This window comes from Podarcis cretensis, assembly GCF_951804945.1.
Source record: "Podarcis cretensis genome assembly, chromosome: 2".
In the NCBI taxonomy this organism is placed as follows: domain Eukaryota; kingdom Metazoa; phylum Chordata; class Lepidosauria; order Squamata; family Lacertidae; genus Podarcis; species Podarcis cretensis.
In genome coordinates, this window is record NC_137171.1 from 96,679,267 (window position 1) to 96,698,688 (window position 19,422).

Below are 19,422 nucleotides of genomic sequence, written 5' to 3' on the forward strand. Positions count from 1 at the left end.
CCCCCCGTGCAGTGTAGGAAATCCAGCCTCTCTGCCTAGCCTCTGCTTGAAGACCTCCAGCGATGGAGAGTCTACCATCTCCTTAAGCTATTGGTTCCATTGACAAACTGCTCATACCATCAAGAAGTGTCTCCTAGTGTTCCACCTGAATCCACCCCAGTCTGTTAGATCTAGCCCTGCCCTCTGGGATAGCAGAGAACAAGTTCTATGGGAAAGATATTTGAAGAACACTGTCATGTACCTCCCCGGTCTTCTTTTATCCAGGCTAAACATACCCAGTTCTTCCAATCTTTCCCCACAGAGCTTGTTCACCATACAGCAGACCATCTTCATTTTCCTACTCTGTTACAGTTTCCCAATGTCCTTTTCAAGCATGGTGCCTAAAACTGGATCTTGTACTCCATTGGCTGGACTAGTGCAAGATAAGGTAGAGCTATTGCTTCTTGTGAACTGGAAATCACAGTTCCATTTGTGCAGCCTGAAATGGCATTAGTCATTTCTGCAGTCACATCCCATAGGTGACTCATGACCGGCTTGAGATGGACTTAAGTCCTGAGGTCCTTTTGACATATACTACTACCAAGCCATCCTATAGCAGCACAGTTCATTTTATTTTCCTAAATGCATTTGTCTGATGAGTTTCATTTTGTTAATTTCAGTTTTCCATTCTGTCAAGGTCATTTTGAATGTTACCTCCATCTTCTGAAGTGTTAGCTATCTCTCCCGGTTCACCTGCAGATTTGACATCTCTAAGCTTGGTATGATAAAAATGTTGATGAGTACCAACCTTAGGAAGGAACTTCAACAGAATTTAATTAAGCTCAACAGCCCTGAATAGCTCCACAAAACAGAACCAATCCCGGTGCTCCAGAACTCCACAGCTTCCCAGAAACGACATTTCCCAGTTTCATGTATTGCTGAATCTAATATCCTGCCATTCTGTGACAGTGTCACAGAATGATCCCCTCCAATTCCACTGAAAATATGCACTCAGGGCTCCACTGTCACCACCTCCCGGTACACAAAGAAAAACCCACAACTCTGTAGAACGGAGAACACGAGAACCAAACAAAACTGAAAAAAGACATGCCAGAAGCCAGATAACTCTGCAATAAGAAGGAAAGGCAGCTTGCAGAGAGAGGGAGAGACAAGAGTATGGTAGGCCACAAATCCATTGCATAAACACCCCACAGCTCCCCTGAACGTCATAAGACCAGATGCCGCCCCAAGAGCATCTCAGAACACAGCCCCACAACAACTCGAGCAAACAGATGAACGCGCACAACTGTGCAAACAGATTCCCATAACTAAGACCGCACAACCCCCTCCTTTTTCATATCGCCAGCATGCCTTCGCAGAGATGATTGTGCTCACGAATAAACAGCATTCTTAGCTGCGCTGGACAAAAAAGCGCGCGCGCACACACACGAAATTGAGCCAAAATAGGGGGGAGGGGGGAGAGAGAGGGCGAGTGCAGGAGGGGTTGGGAAAGGCTGCGTGAAGGAGGGGCGGAAGGAGAAGGGGTGGGATGGGATGGGGGGAAAGCGGGAGAAGGCAGTCCTGCGCTTTCACTAGAATCAATGCGGTAGAGGATTCCTCCCCAGCATTTTCGAGGAAGTCTGAGGCAATTAGTTCAGTCAGTAGACAGCCTGCAGCCAGCCAGTCTAGGCTGCTCCCAAGGACTAGCGGAGGAACCAAGAAAGGAGAGCGGCTGCAGTAATTCCCTAGGATCTCTGCAGTTTGGGGACTTCGAAAGAGAGAGAGACAGTTTGGGGGAGGCTGTGTGGTTTGCGGGTGGGCGATTTGAAATTTTGGAGGGAGGGGGAAGATAGTATTGCAACTCTCCCCCCCCCCCGCGCCACCTCTTTCCCCAAGAGGAGTTTTGGAGCGAGCGCTTGCTTGTGCGCGCGCGTTTTCCTTGGGGGTTTCCGCTTGTTTGCTCGTTCCATATTCTTCCCGCCGTCGGTGGAGCGATGGGCTTCGAGCTGGACCGCTTCAGCGGCGAGGTGGACCCGGACCTGAAGTGCAACCTGTGCAACAAAGTGCTGGAGGACCCTCTGACCACCCCTTGCGGCCACGTGTTCTGCGCCGGCTGCGTGCTGCCGTGGGTGGTGCAGCAAGGCAGCTGCCCGGTGAAGTGCCGCCGCATGTCGGCCAAGGAGCTCAACCACGTCCTGCCCCTGAAGAGCCTCATCCTCAAGCTGGACATCAAGTGCGCCAACCGGGCGCGCGGCTGCGGCGCCGTGGTCAAGCTGCAGCAGCTGGCCGAGCACGCCGAGGCGTGCGGCTACTCGGCGGCCCGCTGCCGCCACCGGGGCTGCGCCGAGGTGCTCAACGCGCGCGACCTGGAGGCGCACATGCGCGAGGCCTGCGCGGCCCGCCCGGCCGGCTCCTGCGAGCGCGGCTGCGGCTTGGCGCTCACGCACGGCGAGCGCCAGGCCGGCTCGCACTGCTGCCTGCAGGCGCTCAAGGCGCACGGCGCCGCCCTGCAGGCGCAGCTGGCCGGCCTGGAGAAGGAGCTCAAGAAGGAGGCGCTGCGCGCCGGCAAGCGGGAAAAGGCGCTCCTGGCGCAGCTCTCGGCCGCCCAGCTCGAGCTCCAGGTGACGGCGCTGCGCTACCAGAAGAAGTTCACCGAGTACAGCGCCCGCCTCGACTCCCTCAGCCGCAGCCTCGCCGCCTCGACGCCCAGCAAGGTGAATCCGCACGGAGGCCCGCCTCGGCCCCAGCATCGCCCTTCCCGCCCGCCCGCCCGCCATCCTCGCTCAGGCGCAGCAAAGAATCCCGCGGCATCCTGAACAGGCTGCGCCGGTTTCTTTGGGGCAAACCTGAGCAAGCAAGTGGCCCAGGCAGGCAGCCCGGATGGGACAGCTGCATGTTCCTGCATCGCAGGGAGTTGGACTGGATGGTTCTCAGGGTCCCTTACGTGATGCAAATGCGTTAGTCTGGAAATGAGCTGGGATAGTCGTGGCTTCGAGCTCCGCGTTGGGCAAAAAAAAAAGATTATTGCGTCGCGGGAGGGGGGGGGATTGGGCTAGATGACCCCCTTTAATCCCTTCCAACCCAGCCAAAACTTTGGCATCCCACAGAGGGGCAAAACTCAGAAGGGTAAATTACCTGCAACAACAATTAGGGGTCTTGTGACATCTTGATTTTATGTTTTAAGTTGCCACAAGCCCCCTGATTGCTGCTGTTGTTGGTAGTCATCCTTCTGCCCCCCCCCCAAATGACACAGTTTTTGGGTCACAGGACCCAGCGTTTGAGCAGTAAGGCATGGGATCATCCTTCTAGTTTTGTCCCTTTTAAATAATTCCATAAACAGAATGCTGCAGGGTGCGTTTGCATCCTCCCTTTTTTACACCTCCCATATTAGGACCCCTGGCAAGGCAGTTCCAGGACCCCTACGGACCTCTGAGAATGTGTCATTCATCACATTCAGGCGAAAGCTAGAGGTTTGGCACTGACGTTTTAGTGAGAGTAAATACCCCTTTGGAACAAGCACAACAAAAGGAGAAGCAGCTTCTGGTCCCAAGTGCCAGACTTTTGGCATCCTGTGGTGAAAGTTGTGTTTGTGTGTGTGTGTGTGTACGGGGAGGAGACAGGATTTTTGTTGTTTATTTTCTTCTCTTTTCCTCATTAGTAAGGCTTGGGAGTCTGCTAAGTGGTCAAATCTGTCCCCCGCTTTCCCCTTTGAAATATATTTTTTTTGCCTGCCTGCCCTCCCCCCATCTCCACCTCCCTCTCTCTCCCTTTGCTTACAGACATGTCTGTCAGCTGCAGCTTCAGCCAGCTGGAAGGCTCAACATGAAGGGCAAATATTTACAGCTAAGCTGCTCACCACTAACTTGGGAGAAACAGGACCTGCCTAGGAAAGGAGGGCTACAGGGAGAGGAGGGGGGAGGAGAGTACTATCAAAACATAAGAGAACTTATACCAAGTTCCCATGTTCACTGCGCTACATTTTAAAAATGAAACAGAATTCTTCTCATAACCGTGACAACTGGCCTCTTGGGCAGTCTTTCAGGTGCTACATTGCGGAGTTTGTTTACTGCAACATCCGTGTGTGTTTAAACACTTTAGTATTTCCTCTCAAACATGGATGAGTGCTGTTTTTTCCCCTGGAAAGTGTTTTCATACTTTTCCAACACACTCTTCCCACTCATGGCTACATTTGATAGATTTAGTGTTTGAGTCTTGTTTGCATGTTTTGGTCAGAGAGAAAGAAAAACGTTAGAAGTTGTAAAGTGGGAGGCACAGAAAATAAGTCTGTTGAGGAAATCCAGGTCACAGTTTCTTTTCCACTCTCCCTCGCCCCTTAAAAGGGGACTTTTATGAACCCCAAATGGGTGGTTTTTTTCCTGAATTCAACGTTGATTTTGAATCTCTGTTAGTAACCAGGATCATAGAATAAGGATGCTCCCTAACCTAAAAGCTTTCTAAATGTGACTTGCTAAATAACATATTATTTCTAGAAGAGGCCTAGCTTGAGCACAAGGTCGCTAGGATCAGCCATTACAGAATATGCACAGAATTTAAAATCTTTAAAACTTGCTCTGATTTCCCAGAATAATAGAGCTCAATGACAGTGTACTTGCAGGATAGATGCAACACTCTACAGACTGATAGTTTTCCCACCTTCTCTTTAAAAAAAAAAACAAAACTCTACAGATTTTAGAGAATGGGTTTTTCACCTTTCATGGGCATCTTATGCCAATGGACAGCAGTTCTTTCAGTTAGAAAGTGTTTTCTGGTGTCCAACTTAAATCTCTTCTATCTCACCTTCAGAGAGGGTGGAATTGGCTATCCACATCCATGGAAACAACCTGGGATAGCTCAGTTGGTAGAGCGTGAGACTCTTTAAGTTCATGGTCATGGGTTTGAGCTTGATGTTGGGCAAAAGATTCCTGCATTCAGGGGGATTGGACCAGATGACCCTCATGGCCCTTTCCAACTCTATGATTCCATGATTATTATTAGCTTCTAAGCCCTATGCAGATGTTCTAAAACCAGCTGCAATCATTGTATGGGGAAGGGAGTAGGATTGCCCCCCCAACCCAAATGTATTGATTACCCCTTGAGTACAAGCCTACAAGTTGTATACGTATATCTGTAGAAGTCTTCTTGTCTATCAGTATGTTCCTTCTGCCCTTTGTTCACATTGCTGGCCCTTATCCTATTATGCCTGTGATGCTGATAGGTAACATCACTTCTACACTTCTACAACCTGAGCTGGCCTTTTCTACATATTGTTGCTGACTTCACAGTCATTCAAAGCAGATCCTGAAACGGTTCTCCACCAAAGTGTTGCTAGTTCCTTCTGCTAGTGCTGAGGTCTGCGCTCAGCCCCTACCACTGGTGCATGAATATTCATTGTTTATCCATCTGCTAATGGCTGTCTTGCAGAGGTGGTATGTCCCTGCCCTTACCCCCTGTGTTACAGCAACCGGTTCAAATGTCTTCCTTGTTTACTTGGAATAAGACTGTGTTTTATTTACATTGGTGCACACCATCACTGCAGATAAAGTTGACTCACATTGGGGTGCTGATTTCCACTGGGTTCCTGCTAGGATGCCCCTTCCTGAGGTGAAACCAGTGTCTGGATACCCATGAGAGAGTGTGAAATGCACACAGCTTCCTTAATTTCCCTATGCCCTAAGCACTTGAAATTTTTCAAGCCTGATTCTGCAATTCACAGTTGCTAAGGAAGCAAGCTGTGTGCATCTCATAGTATGTTTTTGTGAGTGTCCAGACATGGAGTGATCTCATCACTGGAATATGTAATGTCTGAATCAACTTTTGGTCTTTGTAACTGTTCTGTGGCATTATTAGATTACTCAACTGGGTGTTTTAGTTGCTATTAAAAATAAAAAAAAGCACATAGCCCCCCAGATAGTGTCTACAGTATGCAATGCAATGTTTTCATCAGATTTATGGACACAGCTGGTTAACATGACTGTTTGTTTTCAGGCTGTCCACAAAAAGGCTGTTATGCACTTTTCAGAAAAAGGCAGCGTGTAATCTGCAGAAAGCCAAAAGGTGTCATGTCACCACAAAACTGTGGTGTAGTGCTCAATCAATTACATGTCTTTCACAGCCATTCGGGCAACTTTCCAAGATTAACAGTTTCAGCCAGAAGAAGTGCAATTAGAAAATATACATCTTGTGCGCTGGAGAATTGTGAAGGAAGACCAGCACAGGGATTGTCCTGCCACATGGCTCGCTTCGCTGGCGTGTGTATGGGGAGGGAATGGCTTGCTTCCAGTATTTTGATCCCTGGATTATTTAATCAGACAGCGATGTCAACATAGTTGTGTGCTGCAAAGGGCAAAGGATATAAGCAAGTGGCCAGGCATGCACACTGGGCTCAGGGATTTTGTAGATTCCAAAATATTCAAGCTAGCTGTAGCACCTAATATAAAACAGTGTCATTCAATAGATTCAACCGCTATGGTCTTGTGACATCAAAACCCAACTTGGGAATGCTGCAATTTGTATTGGGAGAATTTTGCGAACATCTTAGTGTCCTTAGGTTCTTATCTCTAATCAGATGCCTAAATCCTACAGATGATTTGGAGCTTCCACTTCCAGCAACTGTGGTTTCCTGCCCAAGACAAGCAGGACAAGACCATTTTACTGCTGCTTTGAAAACCTTTATACCAAATAGTTAGTTCAAGGCTTACTGAAAAGAGGCACATCTATAGTGCCATGCAATCGTGCTTTCTCACTTTGTCTAAGACCAACAACTTGTACATTCTGCCATTTAATATCTAGCAGTGAGAAATATTAGTCATACAATACATGGCTGTCCTGGCATGATTGGCAGTTCCAGTGCCATGCTATATGCTAAGCCGTTGTGCTAGTACTGCAGTCATGTTGCTCCGTCTTGGGCACAGCATGACTTATAGGGTTGAGCCACTTTGTTATTTCAGCTTTTAGTCTGTGTTAACGGTTTCTGGTACCATGTTCACGTGTCCCTTTTTTATTATCTAGAAGTATTTCTGCCTGTGCCGTCAGTGCAATAAGAAACCCTCGCAAATTGAATTTTAGGGAGATGGTAGAATCAATGATATGAGGTACTTGGAGGAGGGAGTGCTAAGTGGACTTGGCACGTGACGTGACGAGTGAATTTCAAGGAACAACAGAATCTAGAGGGTTCTTTGATTCATATATCTTTCAGGCACAACATCTAGCCAGGGGAAAAGTCTGATAGCTGAGGTGTTCCAAACTATTCTAAGTCTGCAATTCAATGATATGGAAGCAGTCTCCATTTAACTCAGTGGAGGTTACTTCAGGATTGCATTCTAAGGGCAGTATACTTATATAATTCTCTTCTTCTCTTCATAGTTTACCTGATGATCCCAACCATTTAATTGGAAGCAGAACTTTCCCACTTTCTGTGTACAGTGGGCCCTCTGGATACAAACTTAATTCATTCCGAGGGTCCGTCCGCAACCTGAAAAGTCTGTATCCAGAGGTGCCACTTCTGCGCACACATGCGGTGTGATAGAGCACTTCTGCGCATGTGTGTGTGGTGAAACCCGGAAGTATAAACTTCCAGGTTTGCCGCACTAGCAAGCTGAAGTTTACATATCTGGAAGGATACGTAAGTAGAGGTACAACTGTACTTAAATGGTGCTTCCCCTGCCCCTCCCACTTCCTAAGCAGCTATTACTGGCAACTGGTAAATTACCCAGAAACCTTCTGTGACTCGGTGGTGAAACTGAACCCCTATTGTTTGAGAATCAGTGTGCTAACCTATTCTAATGGGATTGGCTGAGAAATGAGCAAAGTTACGTTTTTACTCAAGAAGTAAGAACACTCCCAGTGTTCAGAATCAAATGTAGAAGGTAGCTTCCTAGCTCCAAAATACTCAGCTGGGATCTGAAGCAATTTCCAGAATTATGTTTAAGAGCTTGACTCAGCTGTGGGTAAGCAGCATGCCAGAACGATCAGATTTGTTGTAGAATCAGATGATCTGAGCTGGGTGGGGTTAAGCATGACCATTTGCAATAAAATGCTTTAAAATAATAATAATAATTTAGAGTGATAGTGGTAAGTTGTAAAGGAGGCAACTCTTTTAAGAGCTGTTATTTAAAATGGCATTAATATCAAGATGTGAATTTCAAAAGGGCTGTTGGAGCAACAAGTTGTTAGTCCCTTGTGTCGTGGTGCTTTAGAAGCACATCTGCTAGAATTATCACCCAGTTTCCTCCCTCGTATTACTGTGCTAAAATGCAAACAGCGGATCAATTATGGATATGCATGGCAAGCTAGCAGGAATCTTTTTAAATGCTTAGAATGTTTGTTTGTTTTTAACTGCCAAATATTGTGATGATTTTTATTTTTATTTTTTAAACTAGCTGGTTGATGCATTGCAGATCTTTCTATTTTTCACTCGTCCCCACGATTCTTCTTTTGCTGAGAAACAATCCAAATCAAGAATAGTAATGGAAACCTTTTTCTTCAAACTTTAATTACAGCTACCATTCTGAGTGCAGTCACAGGGTTTTGTGACAATAACATTCTTATGTTTCCATTTCTGAACTTATTAGACCTTAAAAGTGGCCTCACAGGACTGGAAGTTTTTGCCTTGAAATATTATCTGACGTCTGGGCCAGGGGGTTTCCGGGAAAACAGTTTCACCTCTTATTCCACTGCTCTCCTTTTAGAAGAGTTCAGCATGCTAGAAAGCCAGTTAAAGGCAACAAGAGAAAAGGAAAGAACTGGGTATTTCTTGAGGCTGATTTTTGATGCACAATCCTGTATATGCCCACTCAGAAGTCTTAAGTCTCATTTAGTTCAACTGGGCTTACTACAACGTACAGTAAACTCGAAACTTATGTGGGGTTATGTTCCAGGGATAGAGCATAAAGCCCAAATATTTTATAGTCCAAACTCAGTGGATGCAATGGTGGTTGGGATTGCCAAAATCTTATTTCCTGGATGCCTGACCCCTTTCTATTTTGTAAAAAATTAATTTAAAAAAATGCCAAGTTTGTAAAGCTGAATGTGCACAAGTTAAATGTGCATAAGTTGTGTGTCTACTGTCAATGGCTACAGGATTTCAGCTTCAGTGTTACAAACGAGACACAAATCAATCCGTTATGGGGGAAGGAATATGATTGAAATAAGTGAGACTTGCTTCTAAGTAAATAGGATTTGGGGGTAAGAATACGCTGTGCCTTGCTCTACCACTAAACAACATTATAGTCCCAAGTATAAACTGCTGTGCAGTTTTACAAGTTAATTTGGATCTCTAGATTTCTGTAATTTATACCAGCTGATACTAGCTCTGGGCTTTTTTCTTTCATAGGAGTGACAGGAAAATATATGATGGCTCAAGCAACTCAGCAGAATGTTTCTCAATGTTAATATAGTTTGACTGACAGCTTCACACTGAAATGCCAAAACGGTGGAGGGGGTGGGGAGCCAAGCTTAAAACATCTGCATTGCGTTATTAGGCAAAAATTGTAATTTATGCCATTAATTGGATATGGAAACCAGACATGTAAAATAACTTCCTCAAATTCGTGTGTTTGTTTATAACATTTTCATCTTTATAGAATCATAGAATTGTGGATTCTGAAGGGACCATGAGGGTCATCTAGTTCAATCCCCTGCAATGCCAAAACATTTGGCCTAATGTGGGGCTCAAACCCACAACCCTGAGATTAAGAGCCTCATGCACCGCCAACATGAGCTATGGTGTCTGGGATGATGCAAGGTTCATGTGGCTGCCTTTTTTCTGTTTCTTGTTTTCCTAGCAGGGAGGTTGCAGAGGCTGCTGATGTGCACCTGATTATCATCACCCCAGATTAAATTTTAAGATGGCTCAGAATGAAAATTTAAATAATCAAATTAAATATTTTGAATGGCTTTCGATCATAATTCTTCAATAATAATAATAATAATATAGTGGGTGCTTTACACCACTATATACATAATACTTTACAAAGAACAGATATGGTTGGCTCCTGTGAGACAGCATTTTAAAAAATTAAGACCTTTACAAGTTGTAATATTTATGTTAAAAATGCACACTGCTTTAGTCCAAAACAATGTTTAACTCTTGGTGGGATTGGAAATGTCTAAGTTGTAAAGATTCATGGTTGCCACATGGGTGTGTGATTGTCCGTAGCAAATGCTAAAGATACCCACTTGCCATCATCTGTACATAATAATAGTGTTGGTGGGGAGACAGCCCATTGAGAACTGAGCGTTCATAATGATAATTGAGTATCAGTTGCAAAATAATAAAGGAAAACTGGGTTGAGCAGAATGAATTAGCTTTCTTATAGTTTAAAACATAACATGCATTCTCTCTTCGGTATGCAGCAATGAATTGTGCTTTACTTCTTTATTATTTTCATTAAGAAGAGTTTGGATTTGATATCCCGCTTTATCACTACCCGAAGGAGTCTCAAGGCGGCTAACAGTCTCCTTTTCCCTTCCTCCCTCACAACAAACACTCTGTGAGGTGAGTGAGGCTGAGAGACTTCAGAGAAGTGTGGCTATCCCAAGGTCACCCAGCAGCTGCATGTGGAGGAGCGGGGAATCAAACCTGTTTCACCAGATTATGAGTCCACCGCTCTTAACCACTACACCACACTGACTCTCACTATTAAATCCCACTATAGGGGCAAAAGCACCCAGGCAATCATGGCGTTTACCGTTGTGGTTAAATAATAACCAGAGAGCTTGCTTTTCCAGTGGCTTGAAGGATGCATGACTTCTTCAAGAACCCAGATAGTTGGAACATACAAACTACACATGGCTTGATTCAAAGCCACTTGAGGGGGACATCAGTGTTCTCCATGGTTCCAAAAAGCTTTATGATCAGGCTGATATGAATAATAGTTGGTGTTTTATTTTTAAAAAATGTATCCCTGGCTGGAGCCTTTGGGCATTGGAGTCCAACATCATTTGAAGGGTAACAGGTCCGTCTTCCCCCCCTATTCAAAGCACAGGTGGACCAGAACTAAAATTTGAGTGGGGGGGATAATGAATGCAGCGAGAATTTACAGTGGGGAAAATACGATGGGAAGCAGACTTTGGGGAAGCCATAGAGCCTGACGATATAGTTCGGCTCATTCTAAAAGAAATTTATATTTCATTGTATCAACTTTTTATATTTATGTAAAAACAGAGGTCAAAGTTACTGAGCTGCACCAGTTTACATTACCTTCTCCAGATATACAGGGCTTGGTCCTTTTTCATTTGTTTCTTTTCATTTCTCTACTTTCTTAGTGTCATTTCATTCAAGTCAGTGAACTTTCTTTGGCACAGAAATGGGTGGAGGGATACATCAGTTGTTGTATTCTTTGGTATTATTGGTCAGAGATTAAAAAGTACTAGAAGAATCCTCCAACTCTCCCAGGAAATAAAATGCTGCCACTTAATGAATCGGATCAATTCCCCATCGAGCACGGTAACACCAACCCTGAGTGGAGTGCGTCTTGAACTCTGCTCTCCAGGATCTCAAGTAGAAGTTGTTCCCAGCCCTGCTACCTGATACTCTATTAAGTGGAGCTGAAAGAGCTCAGACTTGAATCCTCATACATGCGAAGCATGCATTCTCCTTCTGAGCTATGGCCTCTCCCTTTCAGAATTGAGAAAGGGGGATGTTATGCTAGCACATGGCATTCCTATATCTGGGAACAAACTCTGCAGCAGACCAAGGCGACTTGGTCAGGAAACTGCTTTATTGTTATTTCTGTAATTAAATGTATTAAACATTAATGGAGAGTTTTCCCACAAAGTTTTCCTGTAGGATTCAAAATATTTACTGATGGATGCAGTACTGAGAAGGCATCTGTATACAAATGATTATTAAACTTAACTTTCTTGGTCTAATGGGAGGGGAAGTTGTCATTTATATGACCAACATTCCTACAGATTCTTTGTTAGTAATGCCATTCCACTTCCTGGAACTTTCTTTCATAGGCACACATTATTCAGTTGTAACAACTGAATGCAATCAAACCACTGTGAGTTTTTTGGTGTGATGGCTAATCTTGTATTTCAAATGGCCTCCAGGATTTGGTGAGGCTAATTGCCAGAATTGTGTAAAAATGGTTGTGTGCATCAGTCTTTGGTATGGAGAATGTCTACACAGTTTTTGTTTGCTATCATACTTGGTGCCTTCTTTATCAATTGCTTCCTAATTTATCTATTTATTTTTTTAATCCCTTCCCACATCCATAGAGATTTAGTGCAGGCATCCCCAACCTTTGGCCCTCCAGATGTTTTGGACTACAATTCCCATCATCCCTGACCACTGTTCCTGTTAGCTAGGGATCATGGTAGTTGTAGGCCAAAACATCTGGAGGGCTGCAGGTTGGGGATGGCTGATTTAGTGCAAATGTCATCTCAATAAATAAAATGCATGCCGTCAGGAACCAGATGTGGAAGGACGGCAAGAGAGAACCATAAGAAGTCCTTGCATTGAGAGTATCTGTGATGGAGAACCCAGCTGTATTCACCCAGTTACTGCTGAATGTAAACCTCCATCCATGTTTATCTCAGGGAGGTGAGCTTTGCTAAGAATCACAACCACTAACTTTAGCTTTTGTATCACCAGCATCCCAATCTATTCAGTAAGAGTTTCAGGATGATAAAAACTAGCAACAGCTTCACCTTAACATGAGCTGATTTCCTTGATCCAGTACTGAACCTTCAGGAAAACTTGATCCTCAAACGATTTTCACTGGAATCTGTGAAGAAAATACAGCTCTATGTCCTCAAGTGTTTTTATGGGTAGAAGCCCTCATCAAACACTAGCTTTTAATGTCATTTTTATGAAGAAAAGCCTGCCCTAAGCTTGCCAGTGTTCAAAGAGTTAAATTGACTTTCCCTGTTCTTTATAGGGTGAAGAGACTAAAGCGCTGACGCTTGTTCTTCATCGTGATTCTGGGTCTCTTGGATTTAATATAATTGGTGGTCGGCCATGCATGGTATGTTAATCATTGATGTATATATGTGTTTCTTATTAGTATTGAGACCTTTTTTTGCAGTGGAGGGGATGCTGTTAGGCACATATTCTGCTCTAGAAAGTATTATTTACATGGACTATCTTCACTTGAACAAATGCTACCCCTATGGATTGTGGTACATTCGCGCCTCTCATGATGTGTTGCCATAGGCATGTGGTTGGCTGCTGTTGAGAGCAAGGATGCTGGACTAGGTGAGCCTTTGGTCTGTTCCATCAGAGCTTTTACTTTCATCTTAGGTAACAGCATAGGGGTGTTCCATCATACACACTATGAGGCATGTTCTGTCTCTGCTGAACAAGATAATGTCTGCACATAATGCTAAGCCAAGCAATAGCTTAGTGTGAACACACAGGCTCCCAGAGGGGAGACTGCAGCCGCTTTGCTCCTCTTCCAGTCCTGCTGCTGCTGTGAGCTTAGATATGGTTTGTCTTCACTTCCTGTCTGAACCCGAGTTTGACCACATGCTAAGCCAAACTGACTTAGCTCCCAGCTCCCAGGAGGACCAGAGGATGAGCAGAACGGCCTCAATCTTGTCCACGGTTCAAAATTCGCAGGGTGCCAGGCACATTTTGCGACGAATGATTCTCCCATTTGTGAGCACCTCAAAAAGTCCGGGTGCCATTTTTTTGTGCCTGGCTGATATTCAAGGATTACTGAAATGTATTTTCTTTGAAGCCTCGAAGTATATGTTAAGGATAGAGAATATATTAAGGAGTTTAACAATAAGGAGTAGAGTGTTTTGAAAACTGAAGTACGGTACCAGGATTTTTTTATTGTAAACACCAAATTAAACACGTATTAACAATTTCTGATATTAACAATCTGTCACTTATGTGAATTGCGTATTAGTTCATACTTATCAAAATAATAAATAAAAAGTGTTGCTGACCCCCCCTCCCCTGTGGCAGCTAGATGTTCTGTTTTGGCACCCACAGCCCAGGTCCCAGAAGCCATTTGGCTCCTAGCTTTTCTATCCCAGTTTCTAACACTTGTCTCTGGAATACCATGCTTTCATCCTAACCTATGGCTTCTTAAACACTGTGTGCAATCTGTATGATGATATTTAGTTTGGGACTTCATGATTTCACCTCAGCTTTTGCTTGCCCTGGGCTTGGGCTTCTTGTAACTTAAAACAAACTCTTCATATTTATTGGTTGTTGTCGTACTGTATGAACAAAATCAACAGACCTCCCAAGTCTGCCTTGTAATGTATGAAAGGAGGGAGGCTTATTTTCTTGTATAAAGGTTTCTTTGAAATAATTTGGCAAGCTTGTTGGCTAATGCACTTTAATTAAACCGTTTCCTTGTATTTAGCAGCATTTTAATGACACTTCTGTGCAATCTCATTGATGCTGCTAAAGATCCCTAAAGATGTTTACCCAATTAACAAAAGTCGCTTGATAGATTTATCGTTCACTGGTATATAGTTATAGATGGGATTGGGCTGGGAATTGTCACATACAGCGGAATCCTGTGTGTGTTTAATCAGAAGTAAGTTATGTTTCGGTCAATAGAGTTTATTCCCAGGTACATATGACTAGAATTGCAGCATAAACCACATATTATTCTATTATATACTTAGCCGCTGAACTGTTACAGATTAGTCTTTCCATTTTACAGCCCAATGAAAGTACGGACTGTTCAGAATCTTTAGGGAATTGGATCAGCCGTAACGAACAACAATTATGTAACACTCTGCTGCCAGATTCATACTTCTCTCTTTTTTTGCAGGGGGGAGTGACATTATGAGACCATCTCTCCACCCTGCATTGAAAAAGCTTAAAATATGCAAATATTGTACTTATAAAACAACTTTTTTTTGTAAAGTCGCAGGGTTGAGCCAAATGCTCTCCTATTTTGCATTTTGTCATGTGTAGTAAGTTTTTTCCATAACTGTTTGCAGACATTATTTGCCCTTTCTCTCTACTTCTTCACTGTCATTTCTCCACAAGTAATCCCAGCAAGTTAGGGCTCCTGTTCTGGATACAATGATGACAAGCTCCTGCGCAGCCAGTCAGTTTTTACTATATCTGACCTTAGTTGATAAATGAAACCCATTTAGAGTGAAGGCAATATTCATGTATACGTTAGAGCAGTTTTTGCCAATAATTTTTTGGGGCAACAATGAAACACTTTTTCAGTCCTATTATAGAAGAGCAAACCCCTTTTTTCACCAATCAGTATTTCAGCTCAGTTCTACGCGGCAATGTTCTGAAACTACCTTGGAGAGTTCAGCTTACATGAGAAGCTGCCTTCCAATGAACCACACCACTCGTCCATCTGGCTCAGCTTTGTTTATACTAACTGGCAGCACCTGTCCAGGGTTTCAGACAGGAGCTTTTTTCCATACCTACCTGAGACATGCAAGGCAGATGCTCTGTGCATAGATCTGTGAGGTCTTGGAGCAACACAAACTTATTCTAAACTTTATAGTTTCCCTAACAGACAAGAGCTGTGTTACCAATGCTGAAATCTAAATGCTTTTCCTTAATAAGCATTCTTCCAAGCCTTACCTGGGCTGTGTGCCTTCCCCTCCTTTCACCACTATTCTCACGCAGTAGGTTTGGGTTGGGTTGGGTTGCCCTGCAGGTCACGATAGAACTGCAAAAGGGGAATGGCCTATAGCTCAGTGGCAGAGACCATGCTGTGGGAGCAGAACATCTCAAGTTCAGCCTCTGGCATCTGTAGGTAGGGCTGGGGTAGATTCACATGGCTGATAAAAAGAACTATCAGATATTTAAAAAAAAAACATCAAGGGAACAGATTACAGCAACAGATTAAACAACAACAACGACCCAGTAGCTGACTATTGGAAACAAAAACTGCAAATCTGTCAATTACAACAGTGGTGGGCAGGGTTCTGGTAGAAAACTACAGTTAAATGCTATGAAGGCTTGGGAGAAGAGGACATCCCCTGGCACCCAACAGGAAAGGGAACTGGTAAACAAGTCTGGAGAGTGAGTTCCACAGGTTAGGTGCTGCCAAAGAAATGGGACTTTCTTCCGGAAGACAGGGATCTTGGATCCAAAGGCAGAGGCACCTGGTGATCGGCCTCCAGTGAGTTTCATGTGGGGAAGAATGGCTCTCTCTTCTCTTCCACCTCTGCCTTTAGGTGAGACCACTGGTGGGCAGAGGAATGGAAGAACCTCACATTCCCTCACTTTCTGTTTTATCTGGAAAATCCAAAACGGTGGCACCTTTGAATGGTGGCAAGGTAAACACCTACCTGTCTGTGGTTGCGTTTGGCATTTACCCACAGAAAGTATGAGTGTGCTATACTGCTGGGGCACTGGGCAGCAGTGTACTGAAACGTCCATATGCCATGCAGTGCTTAAATGGTGACCAGTGCCATGAATTCAACATGCTTCAGTCTTAACCGGTGTTTACATTCTTCTTTCCTTCCCCTCCCCACCCCAATTTTCTTTCTCCTCAAAGGACAATCAAGACGGCTCATCTAGTGAAGGAATTTTTGTCTCTAAAATAGCAGACAGCGGGCCTGCTGCCAAAGAAGGAGGGCTGCAGATTCACGACAGGATTATTGAAGTAAGAATGCTATGTTGGATCATTCCTGATGGGCAGAATACCCTCTCTATTCTTTTGTGTATGGGATACCTAAGGATCTCTGGCCTGGGAGAGTTGTGATGTGGGTAGCAGAGGCTAAAAGACCGGGCAGCTCAAATGTGCTCAACTTGCTTCAATGTTGACCTTCCTGGCTTTAGGTACAGTTCTTATCTAAATATAGAGGCCAGATTATGGAAGGTATGTGCATGTCCTGGCATTTTGAGGAGCTAGCATGTACTTGGTATGCTGCAGTTATTTCTTTCTGAAGCTGTTGGAGACGTGAAGTTATTTAGTTAAAACCATATGTGAAGGCAAGTATCTGTTGTGAGAACTGTGACTTTATTTAGCTTGGTTTCTAAGGCATTTTTTTTTCCAAGAGGGCCAAAATGTTTTGAACAGATGATAAAGGACAGAAGCCCCTGTTAAGTGAGCTTTTAAAGCACATTGTGATGAGCTTTCCTGAGAAATTCCTTGAAGGGTTACTGAGCACTCTTTTTTTTTTAAGTTCGTAGTCTGGAGTTCTTCCCATTTTCCTAACATTTTGACTGTTTGAAAAAGTTGTTCCTGTTGTCAAGATCATTACTTAAGATGATAGTTTGAGCTTAAGGGGAATGTGTTTGATTTATGGAACGGAAATCGGCTAACTGCAAATCAGATTCCATTGTTGTCTATATTAGAATTTGTTCATTTTCTTTCATTGTTGCAAAAGCGGGGAAGTTGGGGAACTACTTTTATTTTTATTTAAGGAAAAGTGCTGCTTTTGTAGCCAAAGATAGCATGGAACAGCCAGTTTCCCCAAGACATGGAATTCCTTTGCTCTTATGTTCTGCAAATGAGCAATAAACAGCTGTTAAAGATTTTCTGTTGGCAAAGTGTGATATATATATTTGCTATATTCTGCGTGGATAAAGAAAACTGCATTCAACAGTGTTTTTTTGTAAGAGGAGAAAATATTATGGAGAACATTTTGTGCTACAAAGCATGTTTAAAGGTGCAAATGGAGCAAGCCAACACACATATTATTTTTTTAATTCAACTGATTTCAAGTTATAATAAATTTTGGAGCAGGCTATCTGCAAAAAACACCTAGTTGGTGGGCATTCATGCAATCCTTTCAGTGTAAAATGTTTTGAACTGTAGGACCTGAAAATATTTTTGTTCCCTTCAACCACTCCATTAGCGGTGGATCTTTGTCAACTTTGTAATACTTGGGGACATGCCATCTCTGATTATCTTGTTAATATTGTGCAATATGTAGAAGCAGGATGGAGGCTCAGGTGTGTGGCAAGAGAAGAAAGAGGGTAGAAAGGCTATATATGAAGCAAGGTAAAGTGAGCACTAAATACCCCATCTTGCCCAGAATAGGAAGGCTCCTGACATTTGCCTTCTTGAGACTCTTCAAAATAAAGCTGAATGCAAACAATAGTTGAAGGTGGTATGATAAAGGCATTACTGCATGCAGTATAATCTGTGCAAATTTACTTGAAAGTAAGTCCCATCATGTTCATGTAGGAGCAGAGAGATGTTACTCTTCATTTTGAAGAAGTAAACCATACAGACAACCATTCATTGTCTTTGAATGTAGGTGCTTGTGAAAAATAAACTGGCTGCGAAAATAACAGTATAGGTGTGTGTTTCCTTCTACAAAGGAGCTGCTTGTAAACCACTACATAATTTTACATGTACTGATTAGCTTTTGGCTATGCGTATCCACATGCACAGTGATGCATCTCACCTTAATAAGTTATTCTCCTGAAACAAAAACGGAATATCTCTGCAGTTAATATTAACAGTTGATGATTCTCACTCCCCAAAGTGGGTTTGTAGTGACCAAAGAGTAGAATTTGAGTTCTGTACATGTACAGAAAAATGTTAAAAGAATAGTGGTACTAGAGGGGGGGGGGAAATAAGCATGGCATTTTATTAGCATCATCATCAATTTCCTGTGTGTGTCCACTGAACAGAAATCTTCAGGCTTCAAAGGCTCATGATGCCTGCATAAGTTATCTTCAGTGCATTGCGATAGCCTTAGCAGGAAGAGGGAGCTTGTGATGGTTGAACGTTTGAACCATGTTTTATCTCTTTAATGTCCAAACACATTAACGCTATCTGGACTCCCTCACAGAATCCAATCTAATGTCTGAGGGCAAAGATACATTTCAAAGGTGACCTTGTCCAGCTGAATAAAAGAATGTGGAGCTAAGGAATAGTGATGTCACTGTAGTTATTAATCAGTCGACGAAGGTGTCTTCTGCTGAGCAATTGAAACATATTATATTAGATTTATTGATCTGGGTCCTAGTTTTATCATCCAGGCTAACTAGCAGAGTGGAGACAGCAATCCACTCTGTAGAACAGTAAGACGGAGTGCTGTCTTTTAAATAGCAAGTTACAGTGCAATTTACCCCATGCTGCTCTTCAGCAATATCCATTCATCCAGGTTCCACTGAATGAATGGAGCAGTTCTTTGCATGTGGCAATGATAACCTCTGAAGGTGCCTGTGCATATGAAATAAGACAGTTTAAAAATGTTTGGCAATGTCTTTGGCTGGTTTAATACTCTATACAGGCTCAGTTTATTGCCCTATACGGGTTTCCCATGAACATGCTAATCTGGGACACTGTTCCTTTTCCACTAGTGTACCTGTTATCTGAAGTGTGGATTGTTCAGGGTGACCCCTTTAAAAGAGGCCCCGTGGATACAGAGTACACGTGTTCCACAGGGCCTCTTTTAAAAGACACACCCTGTAGTTGGCGTCACTAAAAATAAATAAAAAATCTACCGTCTGGTAACCAAGGGCAAGTCTTGACTATAGGACCTGGTTCATTTGGAATGAAACAGTCTACAAGACAGTTTGGATATAATGCTAAG

The 19,422-nt window shown here is 43.4% G+C and overlaps 1 protein-coding gene across 2 annotated transcripts in view; it reads left to right on the plus strand.

Annotated features, from left to right (window-relative positions):
* The first annotated feature begins 1,562 nt into the window (after positions 1 to 1,562).
* Positions 1,563 to 19,422, plus strand: part of PDZRN3 (PDZ domain containing ring finger 3) — a 179,181-nt gene continuing 161,321 nt past the window's right edge. Inside the window, exons 1-3 of one of the 2 annotated variants that reach the window (XM_079958733.1) lie at positions 1,563 to 2,693; positions 12,864 to 12,950; positions 16,425 to 16,532. In XM_079958733.1, coding sequence (XP_079814859.1) covers positions 1,974 to 2,693; positions 12,864 to 12,950; positions 16,425 to 16,532 — 915 coding nt within the window. In that variant the 5' untranslated portion in view covers positions 1,563 to 1,973. The remainder of the gene's footprint in view (positions 2,694 to 12,863; positions 12,951 to 16,424; positions 16,533 to 19,422) is intronic. The other variant, XM_079958734.1, reaches the window with a different exon arrangement.